The sequence below is a fragment of the Herpailurus yagouaroundi genome, unplaced genomic scaffold (assembly GCF_014898765.1).
Source record: "Herpailurus yagouaroundi ecotype Mexico unplaced genomic scaffold, PumYag 163, whole genome shotgun sequence".
Classification (NCBI taxonomy): domain Eukaryota; kingdom Metazoa; phylum Chordata; class Mammalia; order Carnivora; family Felidae; genus Herpailurus; species Herpailurus yagouaroundi.
In genome coordinates this window covers 24,684,989-24,708,449 of record NW_024412404.1, presented here as the reverse complement: position 1 = coordinate 24,708,449, position 23,461 = coordinate 24,684,989, and the positions used below count along the sequence as shown (strand labels likewise).

Sequence of the window (23,461 nt, the reverse complement as noted above, 5' to 3'; positions counted from 1 at the left end):
CCAGCCCCAAGCAGCCAGAGGCCCTGGCTAGAGACACAGGTTGTCTCTGAATGGAGGCAATCAGGTCTCATTTGGTTCCTTATTGTGCCCTCTATGAAGGACAATTTTGCTTTCAATCAGTGAATTAAGTAATGCCTTCCGAGAGGATGTGAGGATTGGTTTTTCTTTCGAATTTGTCAGACTTTTCTTTAGTCTTACCTCTTTGTACAAGGAGATGTGTGGAGGTTTCCTGAAAAAATACTTGCCTCCAAATGAAGATAATCTAGGTTTCAGTGTGCATGTTCAGGACAAAATTAGAGGCAGTGAGTATTTTTATTATTCAGTCTCACATTTTATTGTGTTCATAGAAATCTTCCTTTAAGTATGCTACAAGGCATAAGAGTCTTTCTTCCCCACTGATAACTTGAAGAATGGGGTGTTCACTGGCAATTCTATCCCCGTTTTCTTCCTCTGCTTGTTTTAGCTGTTACAATGTTTTTGTTATCAAACTACAAATATTTCTTACATTGAAAAAAGATTCAGCGATCTTTGCCATCGCTCTCTTCCAATCCCATAGTCAGCATGTGCTCTAGCTTCAGCATTTCAGCTCTTTCTAAAGATGGTCCATTTGCAACAACCCTAGTCCAAGATGCCATCATCTTTCACAGAGATGATCTCTTGAGTGAGCAATATTGATGAGAGACGATTTATGGGGGGAAGCTATTAGGTTGCAGGAGGGCAAGGTAACAGTAATTTAGGGAAATGTTGCTGGAGCAAGAGACAAAATATTAATTTGGGACCTGCAGAATATTTACCTTTTTGCATGCACAATGGGAGATGATTGAAGAATACAATTGGGATTTGAGCAAATGGAGAAGATTGCACATGCTTCTCTTGGGTCCCTCAGAAATGGCTCTCCTTCCAATATTAATGACAAAGAACTTAGAGAAAGGCAGTCAAATGAAGTAAATAGAAATTGTAGCATGATAACTGAGGTTTAGTTAGTCATACAGCCAAAACATATGAGGAGTTTGGGAGGTGGGTGTGTGTCCCAGGAAAAGGGTGGTGTCATTCTTCTAAGAAAAGAAAATTCTGTATAAAAGGATTAGTAGTATTTAGACTGAATGATGCCCCCAAATGGAAAAGAACTAGAAAAGCAGGGTATAATATACTTTAAAAGTATTTTGAAATGGATCACTTAGCAGTCAAAAGTAATGTCCACAGAGGACTAATATGAGGTGAAAATTGAAACTTTGGGAAATACATGAGCTTCAAATTTAGTTTTGGCCCTGAATCTATTGGTCAAACTGCAGAAACCTTGAACGTTTATTTTTCTGGCTGTTTGGGGGCACAAAACACATGAGATCAGTGTAAGAACCAATCAGATGTGGGGCCTAATGAGAGATTTCCTCATAAAGCTAGAAACTTAGATCCTTGGTATACAGGCTAACTAGAAATGAACTCACTGCACAGAAGGGAATAGCAAGGAAATGTTCTCTCTTGACTTTGGAGTTGCATGATGGGAATGAATTTTCTTGACAATTGATGAGTCCCATGTGAGTTTGTGACCCAAGTCATACCACCTGTGGTGCCTAATGAAGCTCTGAGGAAGGTTTAATATTAAATTCAATGGCTGTAGATCAGTAGTGCTCTAACCTTAGTAGATTAGGTTGTAGAAGTGAATGCAAATAAAGTAATGTGAATTCCAGTCAGACTTCAAGGAATTCATAAGGAAGTTCTAAGGAAACTAAGAGTACACACAAGAGAAGGAAAGAAAGAAAAAAAGAAAAAGAGAGAGAAAGAGAGAAGGAAGGAAAGAGGAATATAGAGACAAAGGAAAGAAAGAAGGAAACAAACCACCATGAGTGAGAGCCAGGGAGGAGAAAAGGACAGTTTAATCAGATCTCAAATAACTTTAGATATTATAACTATCTGACATAGACAAGTAAGAATGCTGAAATATGTTTAAAAATAGATGCTGGAAACATAAGCAAGGAATAAAAGCTATTTAAAAATGAGGCAGAATTGAAAAATAAATAGTTTCAGGAAATTAAAAAAACTAATAGTTGATGTTAAAAAATGTGAAGGATGAATTAACTATCAAAGTGGACACATACGTAGAGAGAATTGGTGAACTGGAAAATGTGAAGACATTATTTAGAAGACATACCAGAGATACAAAGAGATGGAAAATATGAAAGGGAGATATAGACACATGGAAGATAGAATGATAATATTGGATTTCTAGAAGGAAATAGGAAATGATGGGGAAGAAATAATATGAAAGGATATTATGGTCAAGAATTCTCAGGAATTATTGACAGAAACTAAACCCCAGATCTAGGAATCCTAAGGATAAAAATAAAATAAAACATCCATGCCTAGAGACGTCATTAGACAGAGAAAAATCTAGAAAACATCCAGGGAGAAAACACAGGTCTTCTTCAAAGAAATGGCAGTTTAAATGGATTCCTAATGTCTGGAGTTAGTGGGCTGAATAATGGCTCCCAAAGATATCCAGGGCCTAAATCCCTGGAAATTGTGTGTTACCTTACATGGCAGAAGAGATTTTGCAGAAGTGTTTAAATTAATGATCTTGAGGTAGAGAGATTATGTTGGATTATCTGAGTGGGTCCTAAATGCAATTTCAAGTGTCCTTATAAAAGGAGGCATGGGGAGATTTAAGAATACAGAAGAGAAGGCAATTGGTCACAGAGGAAGAGGCTGGAGTGATGTGGCCACAGGCCAAGCACTGCTGGAAGCCATTAGAAGCTGTGGAAGGCAGGGAACCGTCTCTTGTAGAGCCTTTGGAAGGAGCACATCCCTGCCAACATCTGATTCTGGCCCAGTGAAATGGATTTTGGGCTTCTAGCCTTCAGAACTGTGTAGAATAAAATTCTGTTGTTCTGAGCTGCTAAGTCTATGATAATTTGGTATTACAACCATAGGAAACAGACATAGTGGACAAAAATGGAAGGCAGATGATAGTGTCATATGAAATTCAGAGTGCTAAGAGAAACTAGTAATCAACTGTGATTTTTATCTTTCAAGAGTGAGATTACAAAAGGTATTTTCCAGCAAATAAAAACTAAGTTTATCACTAACAAACCGACATTAAAGGAAATTCTAAAAGTAATGGGAAATTAATAGGAATTATATGTAATAGGAAGGCATAAAGAAAGAATTAAAATGCTGGATATTATTATCACATTAGTCAGGATGATGGTGATTGGAAAGAAATGTTGAAGAGAAGAGAATAAAAATACTGATTAGCCTCATGCTTTGTTCAGTATGCATTTAAAAATATCTAAGATAACCAAGAAGAAAATAATATAGAGAAAAAAACTTCCAAAAGAGGGTAAAATAATGAAAATAGGGGAAAAATCATTCTAAGGGGAAGTAAAAAACCACACAAAAAAGAAACAATAAGATGTAATGTAAATAATATGGTACAAATCAATGTAAATGTATAGATAATCATAGTCCAATACAAATGGATTGAGATTTCTACTAAAAAGTCAAAGATGGATGTAAAAAACATGTAGTGTATTTTGTTTATAATAGTCTCCAACTTAAGTGTGAGACAGAGAAAGATGGATGATGGCAAAGATGCGGAAGACGTTAGAGCAGGCAGCTCGTAACCAAAATAAAACTGGTGTCACTGTATTAATATTGGACACAATACAGTACGAGGCAAGATGAATTACTAGAAATAAAGAGGATATCTAAATAATGATAAAAGATTCAATTCAGCAAGGAGTTCTAGTTCTCCACTTATGCATAACTAATAAAACACTGAGAATATGTTTTTTGAATTTTTGAAAATATAGGCTGAATACAGAAAGAAATAGACTAATTCCTAATCTAATGGACCTAAAAGTAGACCACAGAAACCAACAACAGCAGGACAGTTAATGCACATGAAACATTCATGCAGACTGACCACGTGATAAGCCACAGAGCAAAAGTTCAATACATTTTAAAAGATTAGCTTCAAACAGTCCATGTTCTCAGGGCACAATGCATTTAAATTAGAAATCAATAGGATGATAGTAAAAAGAATACCCTAATGTTTGGAAAATTTTGAAAAATCCCTAGTAAATTACTTATGGGTCAAAAATATATCAAAATGGGATTTTAAAATGAGTGATACAATTTGTATGTATAATTTATGGGACACAGCTAAAGCAATGTTTGGATGTAGATTTATTGTCTTAACCACTTTATTAGAAAAGAAAAAAACGTGTAAGATTCCACAGCCGAGCTGCATACCTTAACAGTTGGAGAGATAACACCTAATAAATCCAAAGAAACTAGAAAAATAATAGAGTGGAAATTAATGAAACAGAAGACTAACACATAAAAAAGTATCAGTTAAGTCAAAACTTACCTTTTAAAAAGTATTTATAAAATAAACTTCTGTCATCAGAGGAAGAGAGGGCACAAATAAATATTGTTAGCAATGGATGGGAGCACATGGCTTTGGATACATTAGAGAGTGAAGAAGTAGAGAGACATTGTGAACAACATATGCCAATCAACTGGAAAGTTTGGACAACATAGCTGAATTTTTAGAAGAAAACATGACTAAGGACAGAAGGAAAAATGAGCAAAATCCCTATATACAAAAGGAAAGTTAATGAGTAATAAAGCATCTTCCTACAAAGAACATACCAGGTTAGATGAGTTTATAGGCCAATTCTACTAAACGTTCTAGAAACTGGAGAAGATAATTATAACATGTGACAAAGAATTATCTGGAATTAAAAAAAAAAGGTCCCATGAATCCATATGCAAGAGACCCAACCCAATGGAAATTGGACATAAACACAAATACAAGAAAAGAAACACAATTCATAAACATACGAAAGATACTTAATATTATTAAGAATTAGGGAAGTAGAAATCAAAATCCAATGATGCACCAATTCATACTCACCAGGATGACAAATATTAGGAAGTCCTACAATAATGTCAGGTGCAGGGAAGGGTGCAGGAAATCTCTTTACCAGACATGATTATAAATTGGTACAATAACTTTGGAGATTTGATGTTACTACGTAAATTTGAACGTATTTATGTTCTCCTATTGAGGAATTCTAATTTTAGGTATATATCCTAGAGAAATTCTCATACAAGTCACCAACACACGTGCACAAAGAAAACGTGCACAGAAGCTTTGTAGTAGCAAACGGACACAAATGTTCCAATGGTAAGCAACACTCGGGTGGATTAATGGTGACAGAGGCATACAGGGCAGTAGGGTACAGCTGAGAAAATGATGAAACTAAGCTGTACCCATTGCCATGAACAGATTAGGAAAATGTTAAACCAGTGGGTTTTAAATGTTTGTTGAGTATTGGAATTATCTGGAGAGCTCATGGAGAAAACAGAAAACTTTGCCGGGTGAAGGATGGGACCTGCATTTTATCGAGTTCCCGAGGTGATGCAGATACACAACAAAGTTTGAGAACCAGTTGTGTCAAAACACAATCACAGGGGACCTGCAGGTGGTTTAGTTTGCACAAAGCTAAACAAAAATGTATAAGACAAAGTTATACATTATTTGGGCTATACACAGAACTCATCGCATGACAAAGTTAGCTGCTGGTAAGGAGGAAGGGGTAAGCATTTGGGGGGAGGGATCCAACCAAGATGCAGGGTATACTTCATTTCTTAGTTTGGCAGAAGGCACACTGATCATTTGATTATTCATACTTAATATATGTAATGTTTGTGCCTAAGATATATTTCGCAGTGTAAACTTACAAAGTCATAAAACAAAAGCAAGATTTATTTTGAGCCTGTGCACCCCAGTAGGCATCTGGGTATGACACATTATTGCTGCTACTGCAGACTTGCTGATTTTAGTGAGGGTAGTGGAGGTCACACAGTATATATATACACATTGTCTTTCTTCTGTGGCTCATCACCAGCACTCTCTGGAAGTAATGTTTAACTGGGACAAAGAGAAAGTTTGTTCTCCAGGTGGGTTGTATAAAGTGACTGTGTGGATAGCCTTCTGCATCCATAGGAAGGCCCAGAGGTTGGATGTCTTCACATGGGTCCAGAGGCTGGCCCACTGTGGAGTCTGGGTGCAGGGAGTGAGTGAACCCCTGTCTGTACTCTGTTGGTACACAGTGGTACCAACAGCACGGGAGAGAGCCTGACACAGAGCTCCTGGAATTGACAGATGGTGTAGGGTTGGAATTCTCCGAGGGGAGGGACACATCCTTGGGAGAAGAGGTGACTCTTTTCATTGCCCTCAAGGGACCCGAGGGAGTTGCTTCTGTTCTTCTGTTCTTTTACCTGCACTTCTTACATTCTGATTGCAACTATCTCTGTGTTGGACACTAAGAATAGGCCCAGAAGGATGGGGAGGCAGGGAGGAGTACACTGGAAGATGGTGTGTGTGCTTTGACCCAGAGGGGGTGGATGAGAACTGGGCCATAGAAGATGGGGTCTGCAGAGATCCTCATTGATGCAGCTAATGGGTTGGGTTGAACTGTGCCAAGTTTGTAAGGATTTCTGGGCAGGAAGAATGGAGAAAAAACAGTATAGAGACCACAGCAGCTGGGAGCAGGAGCAAAGTCCCCCACCCCATTATGTTGGGGCTGCCCTTGGCTCACTTAGCCACTCACCCCTGATTCTGCTGCAGGTTGCCAGGGAAGATGATGGGCGTGCTTTCCAGAAAGGTATTGTGTACCCTGTAAGTCAGACTCCCTACAGAGTTGCAGGGTCCCGCTTGGGGTGCAGTGTCACTGACCTACCAGGAAGTTGAGAGTGTAGGAGAGGTTCAATAAAAGAGCCTCTACAATGGCTCTGCAATCAATGAGTATGTGAGAAAAACAAAAGGTATGTGACTCCCCGTTTCCTCTCCAAGGTGTGCAGGCTCTGATTAACCCTCTTATGCATAGTTCAAATTATGTTCTTCCTGACCTCATGGTTTTTTTAGTTAAAAACAATTTCCTCCCCCAATCTTCTGTATTCCTTCTCCAAGTAGAGCTAACTGGCCCATCGTTGCCCTTTCGTACGGTCCTACATACTGTTCGATCAGAATGTGCTTTCCCTCACCCCACTGTTGGATGCTCAGGGCAGGGGACCTGTTAGCAAGGCAGCTACGAGCAGAGTGCAAACATCCTGCTCAACTATAGTCTGTGTTCTGTTTCCTGAAGCCTAGCTGGTTCTGGGCCCATCTCACCTTTGCACTTTCCCCCACCTCTGGGCTGTTGGTCCCAATCCAATAAGATTATCTTCCCTGAAATAGTCTTTGGTCTGAAATACAAAGTTTAGTAGTTTAAACCCAGATTTACTTGAATTCTTTTGAGATTACTGCATTTCCACATCCTTGGGAACTATATCTATCGATCATTCTAAAAGGATATGACTCTCAATGTCTTACTTTCTCCCAGATCCAGCATGTTGTTTCAACTGGCCAGTCTTCATGCTTATGTCAGGTTCCTAAGAGAGTTCCTGGAACAGAGACTTTACCCCAGTTCACCCATCAACATTCTTGTTTAAGTGATTTGAACCCTCCCCATCGCTAATTTCTAACCTTATTACCTCCACTTATACCAGTTCATTGCCTCAAAGCTAGAATGTGTCATCTGTAAGGAGGAAGATTTAAGACCTATTTTAAAACATGGATATTCACAGTTCAAATTTTGACTTGCAACCAACCACTGATTTAGCCATCCCTTTTGAGAGACAATAAACAAGAACTTTTCTTAACCTGACTCCACCTCTAAAACCCTTTATTTGTGTTAGTTTGTATTTTTTTGTCATTCCTGTGTTGCTCCTAGCCTTGAAGCAGTTCTAATTCCTTCTTGTCTTATATCATTGTATGGCAAGCAGCCACAGGGTTTTGAAATGGAAATCTGAGTGTAGCTGCTTTGTACCTAAATTTTGCCAGAGCTCCTCACTGCCCTTAGCTGGGTCTACTCTCCCTTCCTCCACATCTGGTCCTGAACAGGAGCTTGAGGGTTGCGTCTGACCACTGCACCTTTCTGCCCGAGGCACTCACATGCCCTGCTGCTGCTCCAGGAACCCGGTGCCACAGGGTGTCACCCGCTGCCTCTGTCTTCAGCAGCACTGCCACTGACTCAGCTCTGAACTGCCCCTTCCCTCTACATATACTTCTGAGCACTTTGCCTAACAAGTTCATCTTTCAGGTTCAGCTTCAGTGCTAATTCCTCATCGAAGCCTCGTTCTGGAAGGAGCTCCCTGTGGCCAGCTGCCTTTACTATTTCCATGCTTGAAAGTGCTCAGTGAAAATGGGATAGTAATAGGATGTACCTCCTAGAATTCCTGAAATTGTTGTGAGCACCAAATGAGGTAATGTGTGTAAAGAGCTTAGCAGACATCTAACATGGAAGCACAATGGGTTTCCTGTGCCCCTAGATTTCCTTATTGCAGCACTCAGCCTATTTCATGCTACAAAAACCTTGAGCTTTACTGGGTGGGATTAGGCCTGACTCATTCAAGGCTGTGTCCCCAGTACTTAGTACAGAACAAACCACACAGGAGATGTTGGGCAGATTTTGTGCAATGAATGAGTGAATGAATGAGTGGATATATTTTCAAAATTTGTATGCGGATCTTAAAAAGCAAAGCTAATCATTAAAGAATTAAGGGAAACTCATGGCATTTTGGTCAGTTTTGTCTGAGAAAACCAGTTTTGTTTCTCTCAGGGAGATGACCCCCAACAGGAAGTTTAGCTTTTACTTCCAACTGATGCTTACCATGACATTGACAGCATGGTTTCTTCAGAGCTGGACCCTATAGAAGCTAACGCACTGGTGGCTTGGCCACAGACATCTTTTTCTGGTCTTCAGGACAGCTGTTGAGTAATTCTGTGTGTATTTGAGGGTTAGCAAGTATTATTTTAAAATAACCTATTAATGAACTGTGTGACGTGGGCCCAGTCCCTTGACCCCTTTGTCTATTTAGGCTGTTGGCCATTGATACCTCCTGATGGGCCTTTTGCAGGCGCAGTTTGTGAGTCTATGGTAAGCATGGGTCTGATTATCTTCCCAGGAAATCAGCGACCCAGAGATCCTGGATCTGGTGCACAGCGCCCTTGGCAGGATGACTGTGGTCCGGCAGATCTTCCCATCTGCAAAGGACAACCAGAAATGCATGAGGAACAACCACCGCATCTCCTCCCTGCTCTGTGACCCCCAGGAAGGCTACCTCCAGATGCTGCAGGTCAGTGCTCACCTGTCAAGCTCCCTCCAGAAGGGAGTCTCACTCATGCCCTTGGCCTGCCACAGGTAACGGGCAAAGATGTGCCACAGCTTCAGCTGAGCACTGTTGCCCACCAACTTTAATTACTGGAACCCTGTCATTTGCTGAAATTGAAACCAGTCAACTGGGCAGTGCCTCTGAGCCGCATTAGCAGGCAATTATGCCTGTTGTCAGCAGACGGGCCATATGAGCTCACTGGGTGCCTCTTGTATTTAAAAGTTACATGTTCAGGGAGTAAAGACATTACTGTCTCTCAGGCTTCTGCGCTGACTACTTTGTGGGTGATGGGTTCGTCTGGCAGGATTGGAGGTGGAGCCTTCCTGTGGGGAGTCAGCATTTTGAACCTGTTTTAGGGTCTTCCCTGTAGAAAGTCAGTAATACAGACATAGCTCTTGTGAAACAACTAGGGAGTGTCTCAGCTCATCTGCTGAGTGCTAAGGTGTAGGCCAACCAGGACATTCCTGGAGTCCCAGCTGAGCGGGGGGAGGCCTAAGGGCAGGACCATGACATGCCTAGCTCTTGTACTCCATCCAACGCAACAGGTACAGAGTACTTCCGGTTAGTGCTTCTACCACACCTGATGCCATATATGCAATCAGTGTTAGCTTCTCCTGGGGCCAGGGAGTAGGATGGCGAGTTGTGTACCTATTGTGAGAGGTCGTTTTCCCTCTGGATGTTTGAGGATAGCAATGAAACACAGTGGAGACTGCCCATTGGCAGCTCAGAATCCACTTCTCCATTAAGACTTCCATGCATAAGGAAACTTTCGCTTGATGCTTGGTGGGAGACACATAACAGAAGGAAATTTCTCCCAGTTGGGTTTGCAGAAATTACCCAGAAGTTTGTGCATGTGATATGCTTGCCATTCAGCATTTGAAACTAGTTATACCTTCTTTACCCAGCCAGGCATGACGAGTGGAAATCAGGTTTCAGGACAGAGATATGCTGTATTTACCACCTGAGTATCTGTTGCATCCCAGGACATTTTGGTATTAACCTTATCAGGAGGCACACATTTTGGGGAGGGGGATTATTAGAATCTCTGGAGTGGTCTGGGTACATGTGTAATTTGCCAAAGCGTCAAATCCATTCTATAATCTTATGTTTGGGGAGGGGGAAGGGAAACATGCCCTAAAAGATGGTAAACACTAGAAATATGTTCTTGGTTGAGGAGGGAATGTAGCAGACACAGATTTTAGCTGGAGTAATTCCCACTACCCCCATGTCCACTGCTCCCAGGAGCCACCACAACGTCTGGGGTCTTTCTAACATGGTGAAGGATTGGCCAAGAGAGCGGACCAAGGCCCCTGCAGGGCTCATGGACCCGAGAGTCCTGGGCATATGGGTCAGGGGTGGAAGGTGCTTAATGCAAGATTTTATATGTTTGGATGCTGCTGGCCTGCTCTGCATTCTTCCTTTTTTGGAGCTTGGAAGAAGAGGTCAGGACCAAGTAAATCCCCTTCACTGGGCCTCTGCATTTATCTGTGCACTCTCTACATGGATGGAAGCAGAGTGAGATGATTGACTCCAGTCAGTGTGTGCCCATCCCTGTATCCTCGCCTGGGGCAGGAGGGTGCAGGGACCCCATCACTCTCTGGGTGGTCAGACCCTAGGAGGGTCTTACTCCCAGGCGTGGTCTCCCCTTGATGGGCTTCATCCCTCTCCAGCCTTGTCCCTGCTCCACGCCACCACCGCATCAATTTTTCCCAGTTCTTGCCTGGTCACTGCAGTCTTTCTACTTGAGGAGAGCAGGAGGGGCCCCTTTCCACTGCACAAGTATGTGTTGTATAGGCTGTGGGTGGTGGGAGAATGGAAGTTCTTCTTATTAAGGCCTATGATTGCCTATTTTTTCACGGACTAAAATGTGGGCTCTTTGGTGGCATATTAGATACTCTAGATGCAAAGCATGTGTCTAGGAGGACAGGAGAGAAAAGGAGACCAGCAGGCTGGATGAGGAATCTGGCGGAGAGCATACTAACATGGCCCACAGCTGTGAAGAGGGTAAACAAAGGCACAGCTCCGAGGTGTGTGGCTGGTTATCATCAAATATGGTAAATGCAATATCACACCTGGAACCCTGGCCACCCTACCTCCCTCTGTCTGTTCCTGCTGATACCCAGGCACTCCATCAAGAGCAAGATGGAAGAGTGACATCAGAGACATCTTGTGGTGGTGGAAGCGACAGCAGTGGTAGTAGCAGGAGTGGTGTTAGTAGTAGCAACAGTAGCAATAACAGCAGGAGTAGTAATAGCGGTGCAGTAACAGTACTGGTAGTAATAGCAGTAGCAGCAATAATAGTAAGAGTAGCAGCAGCACAGCAGCAGCAGCTCAAGAGCCATACTGTGTGGGTTCAAATCCCAGGAACTCTAGTAACTAACAAAATATTTATTATTTACTTGTCATTTTGTGCCTCTATTTCCTGTCCCGTAAATTAGAATGTAAAGTGTCTACCCCCTAGGGACATAATAAAAATTAAGTGAGGGAATGTATAGAAAGCATTTAGAATAAGACTGACCTATTCATGTCATTACAGAGGAGGTGGTCAGGTGTGTTCGGGGTTTCCAGCAAACATGGTCTCATTTTAAAAAAGAAATTTTTTAATCTTTATTTATTTTGAGAGAGAGAGAGAGAGAGACAGAGCATGAGCGGGGGAGGGGCAGAGAGAGAGGGAGACACAGAATCCGAAGCAGGCTCCAGGCCCTGAGCTGTCAGCACAGAGCCCGACGCGGGGCTCAAACTTACAAACTGTGAGATCATGACCTGAGCCGAAGTCAGACACTTAAACGACTGAGCCACCCAGGCACCCCTCATTTTTTTTTTTTAATTTTGTAAGGTATAATCCACTTGTCTTCCTGAGCATGCTCTTTAAAATTTATTTATTTATTTATTTTGTGAGAGAGAGGGAGAGAGAGAGAACCCCTGGAGGTAGGGCAGAGAGAGAGGGGGACAGAGGCTCCAAAGCATTGATAGCAGAGAGACTGATGCGGGACTTGAACTCATGAACTGCGAGATCATGACTAGAGGCTAAGTCAGAAGCTTAACTGACTGAGCCACCCAGGCACCCCCCTGAGCATGCTCTGTAAGAGCAACACAGCAAGTAGGAGAGCGTTTCCTTTGGGTCTAGACCCATATCGCAGGCCTTGTGTACTGCTTTCTGTCCACACCACTCCTGCAGGCACTCAGGCAGAGCTGCCTTTTGTGGGAGAGGAGAGGCCATGTATGTCTGGGGAGACCCACTGAGCCCTTTTTACAAGACTCTGCTCATTGGAGACCCTCAGTAAGGACTGATGGGGTGGATCTGTTAATAATGCAGATCTTAACACAAGTTAAATTGTCTCTAGAAGTCTCTTTATATATATTTATATAAATGAAGAACTTTATGTAAGGAATCTCCATCTCCATTTGTTGCCTCTGCCTCGAGAAGGGGTGTGGTGAGAGGGAAATACACGGATTTACTTTACTCACCCTGCCCAACAACCATTTGGGCAGCTCCTAGATTCATCTCATTTATAAGCCATTCTCTTCGAGTTTCCCAAGTAGCTATTACCACTTCTTTATTTCTTAATGACAGTATAGAAGACAAACTAATTTCTACTAGCCTCTAGCTGTGAGATTTATCGAGAAGACTCTAACATGTTTAGAACAACTAACTCAAGAAAAAATAAAACCTTTGTGTCATGGATTATTAACTTTGTCTTGATGAAATTAATGAAGATCCTTTGGGAAGTGGAGCTCTCAAGTCCATCTTTTAGTTCTTCCCCCGGACGGCTGCTCTTGGGATGATAATTCTGAGTTAGATGTTTTCAGGAGAACCATCGAGAATGGGTAGTTTTTACAAGATCGTCCATCTCTTGGCTTCTCCACTGCACTGGTCTCAGAAACTCCATCTTCTTCTATTAGTCCTGTGGTCAGAGCTTTCTGTGCTCCAGAGCCAACCAAGCACCATTATAGCAAATCAATTTGATTCCTATTTAGTACAAAGTCCCTTGGAGGAAAAATACCAAAATAAGTGACTTGTAGCTCCAAAAGCTTTGCATTTGCCGGTGTGCTGTTGTTTATTTTCCTCTACAAAGCACTGTCTCATTTGGGTATTTCTCATTCTTGTTGTCTTGACAAGTTGGTTTAGAGCTTGTCTGACTCAGCCAGTAATAAAAGTGATAACCAGTCTGGAAGAACCTTGAGACTTTGCTAAGATTTCACGGGCAGCCTTGCTGAGAGGAGAATCTGTAAAGCACTCGGTCTTCAGAACTGCCCTGTCCGGTGACTTCAGGGCTGCAACAGACATATTGTCACATTGTCATGTCATTTCTATTCAAATGGGCTTCCAAAGGGGGACGGACAACTGATAGAAGTTGTGTTGTCTGGTCACCATGGAGCCTGATCCTTGAATTAAGCTGTGGGGGCTAATGTGGTATTATTATAAAATGCTCCCTCGGGTTGGAATTTCTCCTCTTTGTGAATTTCTAAATTGTTGAATGGCTTGATAGATGGAATAATTCTTCCCTTGCTCAGTCTACTAAAACATGTGGAAACCCCCCCTTCCCACATGCCCCTATTTCGTTAGGGCTTTCTGTATTCTTCTCTGGCTACAAGTTGTTTGTCAGCCTGCCAGTAGAATCCTTTTCTGTGGAGTAGCAGCGGGCCACCCGCTATCTTGGACTTTATGTCACTTTCACTGGTTTCCTTTTTTACCCTAAACACCCTGGTGGAATATGTAGCAACAGTCATGAAGCATAACGGGAGCATGACGGGGCACGATCCTCAATGCCTTTGTCAGAGACAATTGCGCAGGTGGTCTCTCTGGCTGCAGTCGGTTGCTGTCCTGGCCACAGATGTCCACATGCACATTTGGAGGCCAGAGAGCCTCAGGTATGGACAAATGTCCTTCCCCACTCTGCCTTCCATCCCCTTGGATTCACCGATGAGCAGAGAGCCCCAGCTCCTTTGCCCTCTGCCACCATCTGCTCCCTCGCCAGGCCTGGCTGTGGTGCCCTGTCTCAGGATGGGCAGGCTGGCAGCAGTCTGGCAGAAACGCCTCGCCTGGGGATGGATTTCTCAAGCTGCGACATCTGGGCGTCAGCTTGTCCTCCCAGCTGGACCCTCTGCCGGCTGTTTGTCTGACTTTGCTGGTTGACCAGAGCCTGTCTGAGGATCTGGTCGGAGGTCAGTTCCTGCTGTTTGCCCCTGTGAGGTCTCCCTGAACAGTCCACTTGGCTTGATTAATGATGGAGGGAAGAGAAAACTGGACTCTTTAGAAGCCTGGAGGAAATGCAGACTTCCTTAATGAAAACATTTCTTCTGTTTCTATCTTTGGTGTGGGGTGGATAATGGTCTGGTGTTGAGATGCAGCTGGCTCGCGTGGCTGTGACCCTGGCCTGCCATTCATCTTCCTTTGCCTTCAAGCATGAGTCTTCCCCTGATAATGTGGCTGCACAGCAAATACCCTGGGCCCTGGAGTATAATGGAGACATGGCTGGAGCACCCTCACACTTACTACAGGGAAACATGCACGGAGCACTGGGAAGTCAGGCAGCTGGCTCCACGACGGGGCCATTGTCCTTTGGGGGCCTGTCTCTTCCAGTCTGATGGAGGTGGACACAAGTCTTGGCCTGCAGGGTCCAGATAGGATCTGAAGAGTATAGGTCTCCTTAGCATATTTCATGAGTGGGGTGGGGGGTGGGGCTTATCTTTTCATTACTCCTGGTCCTAATGCTGCTTCTGGGGACTCATGTAAGTAAACAGATCGTCCAGCCTTCTCATGGGGCTGCCTGCAAATTAGGGTTGACTCAGATGTGAAACCAGCACCTTTCCTGGCTTTGCCTACAAATCTAAGTCTTGAATATGCTGTCACATATGGTAAGAGTCAGGGTAGGGTATTGGCATTGTAGTGGCACAGACAGCCTGTGATGTCCTCAGTCCTTTCCTGCTGAGGAATGTTCTCTGCTTGTCCCCTCCCCCCGGGACCTCACACTCTCTTTCCTGCTGACTTTTCTATCCATCCTCTATTTTCTTCCTCTGGGTCTTGACTCCAAAGTAAATTCTCCTTATTTTTTCATGAAGATAAACGTAACAATCTTTCTGGTAGCCTTTGCCCCTCTAACACAGGAATATAAACTATAACTATATAAAATATAATTACTGATGTAGTGGGGATTCTGGTGCCAACTCTTAAAAGAATAAAATCTGTTTTTCCATATCCAAGGTCCTCAGTTGGCTTCATGGGATTGGTCTTTGATCATTGGGCAGCCAAGAGGTCTACCTGGGTCTCTCAAGGGCTGCAAGCCCCAATCAAAGCCTCCTGGCCAAATTCTCTCCTCTACCTCTGAGAAATGTGTCCTCACCTTTCCCATTTCCCTTCCAAAGACCCACTTCCTGCACAGATTATTGGCTTTGGAAATACAAGTTTGCTAGGATACTCCCATCTCCTGGAAATGCAGACCCCAGATTCTGATTGGAGATGGACACTTCCCCACGGAATATATTGGTCCAGAGCTCCTATACCCTTTTCTCAGCATGGCTTGTATCCTCCATCAATGATATTCTTTTTTTTTTTTTTTTAATGTTTATTATTTTTGAGAGAGAGACAGAGAGACAGAGTGTGAGCAGGGGAGGGGCAGAGAGAGGAGAAGACAGAGAATTTGAAGCAGGCTCCTGGTTCTGAGCTGTCAGCACGAAGCCTGACTCCAGGCTGGAACCCACGGACTGTGAGATCATGATCTGAGCCAAAGTCAGATGCTTAACCAATTGAGCCACCCAGGTGCCCCCTCCATCAGTTGTATTCTGAGAAGCATTCTTTTTGCAAATACCTTGGTATATCTTTACTTTGGTGTTCTTTTTCCTAAAAACAGATTTAAATCTATTCATTCAGCATTCATTAATTCCACAAACCCTCATTATGCGCTGATTATGTGACAGTTCCTATGTTAGACATTCAAAAATGCTCTCTCTCTTAATTCCCACAAGCTCTGCATAAATGGGGAAGTTTCATCTCTATTCTGTAGCAGGTACCAGTTAGGAAGAATGACATATACAAAAGCCCAGGGGCCCAGGAGAACAGGGACAGAGTTCAGTGTGTCTGAGGCTAGAGGTGGGAGGTGGGAAATGTTGGAAATTCAGTCAGAAAGGGGGATAGCCGCCAGGGTGCCGAGGACCAGGGTGTGGCCTTTGGAGATGTGACAGGGCAGGATGTGCATCCAGGAAAGACAACTCTGTGCAGGGGTGGGGGAGGGCCCAAGGCTGGGAGACAAGGTAACCAGTAGTTACTATTTCCTCAGGGAGAAATGAGGGCACTTGAACCACGCTGTGGTTGTAGGAGATGACCACATAGACAGGACATAAGGAAGCTTCCTTGGGATTGAAGCCCCTAAGCCTGGGCAAGGGACAGGTGACAGGGCAGAGTACAGAGCGTGGTGCTTCCCACAGGGCTGGGCTGGAGCTTCCCCTGTTCTAGCCCTGCCTGCCTGCCTCCCTCTTTCTCCTGCACACCTGGGTGGTCTCCTGTGGTTGAGCCAGCCCTGCAGGACACATGTCAGACCTTCAACTGCAATGGGCCAAGCCACCTCCCTTTCAGGAGCCTGAGTCAGGCATAGTGAGGCCCCCACTCTGGGCCTTCCGATATCGGAACCTTTTACAGAACACCCCAGAGGCAGAGGAGTGGCTTTTCCCATAAAGGGATGCTCTGCAGCGCCTCAGCCCTTGCAGACCCGAAAGGTCTGGCTCAGGCCAGGGGGCTATGGCAGCTGTGACGGGGCTGCTGGGGCCAGGAGGAGACCAGGGACATGTGTCCAGGTGAGCAGTGTGCAGGCAGAACTGGGGATATAATGCTCAGGGGGATCTTTGCTCAGTCTTCCCAGCCACAAGCTACAAATCCAGATACAACTCCTGCTCCTCCTTGAAAAGCATTCAGGCCAAGGGGCATTGGGGAAGAGGGCGAGTGGTGTTGGCAGATACAAGTTCTTTTCCCAGTGGTTCTAAGGCTTCTGTGTCCCAGACTCATGCTGGGCTCAGAGATGGGGCACTTTGGAGGAGCTCTCAGACCATCCACATTGAAGTCAGGAGCCTGTGTAGGTCTTGTATTCCCTCTTCCATTTCTTCCTGTTTCTTCTCCCTCCTAAAATAAAGCTGCACACAAAGAAGTTAGGACAGTACTTGGCACGCATGAGTACTACGATCCTGCAGTTCTCAGGGGAGTTATTCAGGGCCACCCCTCCAGGGTGCACCTCTCCAGGGCTGCTGATCACATTGTATTTTCTTGTCATCAAGGTGAGCCTTAAGCATTAAATGACTTGTTCAACATCACTCTGCATGAATGCAAGTGGAGATTCAATTCACTAATTCAATAAGCATTTATTGAGCACCTGCTGTCTCCATGCACTGGAGGAGGAATAGCAGTGAGCAGAGCTGGCCCAGGCTGGGATGAATCCAAAACTTGCTCATCCTGCAAGGCCACCCAGCTAAGCTGCGCACTCAGTACAGTAAGAGTTGTGCTGTACGGCAGTGAAAGAGGGATCAGGCATACACCTCTAAGGTGGCTAACTGAACCAGCTGGGTTCCATTCTAGCTCTGTCCCCACTCAGAATGGAGGCTCCAGCCTCAGACCCCTTGCCTGGCTGTGGCTTTTGTCTGCTTCTGACTTTATATGGTCTGACCTGGTCCCAGGTCATTTGCTTTGCATCCAGGTCTTTATTCTGCCATGCCCTTGGCCTCAAACCTCGGTCTGTCTTCTTTTCAGGTCTACTTTCACCTGAAATGTCTTTTTTTTTTTTTTTTTTTTTTTTTTTGGTTCCTTGTCACTTTTGTGCTGCAATGTCCCTAGGCCAGCCAGAGGGGATGAGGGTTTAAATAGTGACAGTATCAGCTCTGCTTGTCTGTCTGCTCTGAATGAACTGTGCTGTGTCTTACCTGAGAAGTGAGGGAAAAGAGGCAAGCATTCCCTCAAACCAGGCCCCTTTTCTCTGCCCCTGTGGCCTGGGGCTCCCAGCTTGGGCTGTTAGCCCCTTGAACCTGACATTGAGTGAGTGTTCATACAGTTGGGAGCCTCTCTCCTTCCAGACCACTCTTGGCTCAGGGGCTGGTCGTGACCATGCCCTGATGCTGGTCTCCACCCACCCACCCTGAGAAAAGGCTTGCCTTATATTTATCAGGACCCAGACAGAGCCCCAAGCAGAGGCTGCCTTTCTACTATCTGCTCTTGATCTTTTCCCCTAAAGGTCCCGTCTCCAGTCTCCAGACAACCAGACTGTGAGGGTAGTGCTCTCCCTTTGCATCCCCACACATGTCTTCTCAGTGTGAGGATGCTGAAGTTGAACAGCAGAGATAGGGCCACAGATCAACACAGGGTGTTAGTGTCTGCCCACAGCAGGGAGAAGTACTGACATAGCATCTTATCAGGAGAAGGGACAGGAGTGAGAGAAGGTGGAGCTCCAAGTGGGGATCGAGAAGACATTTTGAGCAGGCTGTAAATGAGAAGCAAGATGCTGTTTGAACAAAGGAGGTTCTCTGCTAAGTCAAAGTGGAGGTGCCCAATCTCTTCTTCCTACTGTTTTCTCTTTTGGGGAACCAAGATCAGTGTGTATCCTCTTAGCAGGAGATCCATCCATCCATCCATCCATCCATCCATCCACCCATCCATCTCCCCCTCTATCCTTCCATCCATCCACTCCTCCTCCCCTTCACCTACCCATCCCCTCATTCATCTATTCATTTAGCCTTCCATCCATCCATCCATCCATCCATCCATCCATCCATCCATCAAACATATATTAAACACCACCTGTATGCTTTGGTTGGTGCTGGATGCTGTGTTTAGAGATAGTAAGAAAAAAGTTGTATACATACATACATTATGTACACACACACACACGTTCATTTATAAAAGTTATATACAAGTTATATATGAATATATACATATTTATATAAAAGTTGTATATATGCATGTTTGAGATATATATATATATATATATATATTTCCAGATACATATATCTATCTGGAAAAGAACATTGCTAAAGCCTTTGAACTGAAAGCTTGTTCCTTTGAACTAAAATGTGTTCATCCTTCCCAGCAGACATACTTGTGGGAAGGCTGAGGGCTTCCTTTGGCCTTTCTGAGTCACATCCTGTTTTTGCCTGTTCATTGCCAGCCTCTTTGCATTCATTCATTTGTTAAGTACCTTAATTCCTTGTGAATAGAAGTGCTGGAGGCAAAAAGGGATTCCTTTGGGTGCTGGTCTGGGTCACTACTGGGGCTGTGCTGTTCTAAGTGACCTAAAACAACATCTCCATTATGAGTTTGTATTCCAGAGGGGAGGTGGACTTGTCAAAAATAATTATGCAGTGGTAGGGGCTCCTGAGGGTTGGGGATTTGACAAGCACAGAGAGTGGGCTAGTCCTTCTCAGGAGGGAAATGCTTGCTCAGGGCTCGAGCAGCGAGAGGTACGGTTCTACCCTGGTGTTGCCTGTAGGGCAGGAGGTCAATTCTTCGTGATGGCAGTGACTTCTCTCTGCTGTCAGGTAAGCACACGTGTATTTCAGGGCCCCGGAAAATGTCACCAGGCACCAAAATACTTGGAGGCCTTGGTTAAGTCCGTGGTGCTCAGGTGTCCCAGGCACACTCCTGCCACATCTGCAACATCACCTGTCCATCCTCCACCCATTTCTTATGAAGGCCTTAGTGGCATACATCCCTGTGTCCACTGTAAGGACATGGGTTGAAGGTGGATAAGGCAGGGCTCTGTAGGAATGGGCAGGACACAGGGACACCCACAGAAGAAGTAGTCAGCTCTGCTTGACATGGTATAGCAGAAATGCCCCTGAGGGTTGGTTAGCATGAGTTACTGGACAGTTGTGATGGAGCAGATGGTTTTGATGTCCAGTAACAGCTCTCTTAGCCCATCTCTGATTTCACTTGTAGAAAACGGTCCATGCTACCCAAGCTCTTGCCTGGGGCTGTGCTTTGGGAGCACCCAGTCCAAGACAAGTGAGGAAAGAAACTGCAGGTGGAGAATAAGGCACTTAGATACTGGGGTGTGAGGGCCATACTGGGGAGTGGTGAGGGGTAAAGTTGGAAGGCAGCAGGGGTTCTTCCAGCAGACCAAGGATCTTATTTGATTCTCCCAGGAGTCCTAAGAGGTTGACACATTTTCCTATTTATATCCAGTGATTTTGTTTTTCTGAAATATTTTTAGCAGACACCTTGCTGCTTAGGTGTGCAGAGAATCATCCCCTTGACCCACTTTGGCTGATGGTTGTTTGGCTCCTGTTACCCAGGAGGGACCACACACCTGAACAAGGGTGGACATCACCTCCTACCCATGCCCTCCCCTGACTCTCCTACCTTTGTGCTTCATGACACCTCCCTTGGAGGAGAGGGATAGTGTGCAGGTAACATCTGAGAACAGGGCTGCCTTCCACCCTACAGAGGACTCTTGATGGGCCCCTGAGAAGGCAGGTGCTGGTGTTCAGGTTCATCTGGATCAGGGTCTTGAACTGAAGTCAGGAGGATGAGCTGGACCTGTCCCATCCCTGGATACCAGGGCTCTTGTACAGCTCTCCTCACCAGTACCAGCTTTTCCCTTGCAATCATGCTCTCAAGAGCTCTGAGATGGGCTTTGTTTCTTCTATGAGCCATCTCTACTTAGCAGCTAAGCAGAGGGATAGTTCTCATATGTGCACAGTTGAAATTCCCAAACGTATCCCCTGGCTAGCAGTGATGCGGCTGCAGAGCAGGCTCTGTGTCCTCAGATATTCTATAACCACAAGCTGCCAGTGTCACTCAAGCCATCATTGACCTCAGGCCTATCTGGGGATCAGAGCAGTCTTTCCAAGGCACATATCTGATTTCTGGGCACAGATCCCACCAATGGCATCCTTCTGCCTAAAGTCACCTATGTTGTTACTCCTTAGCATGGCCCATGAGGCTCAACATGGCTAGATCCCTGATCCCTACCTGCCCCTTGATCCCACTTCATCTCTACTGTACCCATTAATACAGATATTTGGCACTGTTTTCAATCCCTCTACCCCAAGGCTTGGCCAACTGTAGTCTCCAGCTCAATCCAGCTTACTGCCTATTTTTTAAAATAAAGATTTATTGGCACATCCTTTGTTACATACTGTCTTTGGCTGCTTTTCTGCAGTAAGAGCAGAGCTGAGCATTGCAAAAGAGACTTTAAGGTCCACAAAGTCTAAAATCTTTCATATCTGATCACTGCTGGTGGACCCTGCCCTACCTGACCCCACTCCTTTGTACCTTCATGCCTTTGCATAATTCTGCCTCCCTGTAATGCTCTCTACCCTTTATCGTACTAATCCTTCTGTCTATCCTTTCTGTCTATCCTTCCCTCCATCCTGTGTTATGTGAGCAGGATGCCCCATTCCAGTCTTGCACAAAGCCTGGGTGCAAGTCTCAACCATGGTGATGGCCATGCTTGTTCTCATGATGTACAGATCCACTTCCCACTCTAGTTCCTGAATCAGGGCTAGTTCTTATTCTGCTTAAGACTCCAGTGCCTGGCCAGGTTTTTGGGTTTTTTTGTTTAAAAAAATTTTTTAACGTTTATTTATTTTTGAGACAGAGACCGAGTGTGAATGGGAGAGGGACAGAGAGAGAGGGAGACACAGAATCAGAAGCAGGCTCCAGGCTCTGAGCTGTCAGCACAGAGCCAGACGTGGGGCTTGAACTCACGAACTGCGAGATCATGACCTGAGCCAAAGTTGGTCGCTTAACCAACTGAGCCACCCAGGTGCCCCAAGGTTTTTGAATGAACAACTAGAAGCTGGAGGATTGTGGTATAGATACTGGCACCACTTGTTAGTGTTGGCATCCTGGATCACCCAAGGCCTCTGCTGCTCCCCTTCTCTGAAAATGCATCAGTGGAAAGGGTTTCACTGCCTTTGTGTTTGCAGATCTCCAACCTCTACCTGTATGACAGTGTCCTAATGCTGGCCAATGCCTTCCACCGGAAGCTGGAGGACCGGAAGTGGCATAGCATGGCGAGCCTGAACTGTATACGCAAGTCCACCAAGCCATGGAATGGAGGAAGGTCCATGCTGGACACGATCAAAAAGGTGTGTGTAAGGGGACACCCATTGGGCTAAGGCTGAAGACAGGTCCTTCCTTGCATGCACATGTGTGCAGACACACACACACACACACACACACACACACACACACACACAGACACACACACACCCTTGAGCAGGTGGTCTGAAACTGAGCTCTTTGTGTGGTTGTCCCTGCAGGCCCCCCACAGACCTCCCTCCTTGCCACTCTAACTTTCCCAGCATTTACGGCTGGTGAGTTGGGCTTCATATATTTATTATTATTGTTTTCTCTGTTTTCTACAAGGAGATTGGACTTTAGAGTTGCTTAAGCAACCAATGGAGGCAACTGCCCAGCTCCGGTGAGCCAGATACCCTACCATGCAGGTGGCCACTATTCATAAGAGGCTGTCTCAGTATGCAGTACACGTGCTGATCGCTGATCGTGTGTGTGCACATGTGTTCTGCATTTATGACCTGTCGCACACACTCAGGCACGACACCAAGTTGGAAGGCTGAATTTGAAGTGAATTGGGTAATCCATAGAAGACTTGTTAGAGTGAATTGGCTTTCAGAGGCTTCAAAAGAGCATTTAGGGAAATCTATAGTGCTAGGAATTGTAGTCACAATAAATTGTGTGCACTGTCAATAGCAGTGAACGTATTCCGGTGTTGGTTGAATCTATTGCAGCCTGAGCCAGAGCTGGGGCCCCTCTTTGGCCAGCTCAGGATCTGGGACTCTCCCAGCTCATGGTCTATGGGAGAACAAGGCTGGATGGAACCGCCACCCTAGGGAGGGGGTGGGTTGAAGGGAGAGGGGGTTTGCCATAGGCTCCCTCAGCCCCTCTGCCACCTGCTTCTACAGAACCCACTGAATGGCCTGAGAAGGGGGCAGGGCTTGCACACCCACCACAGACAGTCTGTGCCAGACACTGTGCTTTGTACACATTTTATCCTTTGGCCCTTGCAGGCCCTGTGATGTGGATCTAATTAACTTCAGGCTGGAGATGATGGGAGATGGCTTGCCCAAGGTGACACAGGTGGCAAAGCCAGGACTTGAGCTGGTGTTGGCCTCTAGTGCTCATGCTTTGCTGCCCAAAGGCTCTGTTGACCTTTGACTTTTCTTTTGGCTCAGGCTAAGGTGACCCATGGAGCAGGATGCACGGGAAGACTGTGAGCTCCAGGAGGGTGGAGACAGA

The 23,461-nt window shown here is 45.0% G+C and overlaps 1 protein-coding gene across 6 annotated transcripts in view; it reads left to right on the top strand.

Moving 5' to 3' along the window:
• The window catches only part of GRID1 (glutamate ionotropic receptor delta type subunit 1), a 695,423-nt gene that overhangs the window by 455,818 nt on the left and 216,144 nt on the right, over positions 1-23,461 (top strand). For all 6 annotated transcript variants that reach the window (XM_040485619.1, XM_040485616.1, XM_040485615.1 and 3 more), the window contains 2 exons: positions 9,016-9,186; positions 22,129-22,290. In XM_040485619.1, coding sequence (XP_040341553.1) covers positions 9,016-9,186; positions 22,129-22,290 — 333 coding nt within the window. The remainder of the gene's footprint in view (positions 1-9,015; positions 9,187-22,128; positions 22,291-23,461) is intronic.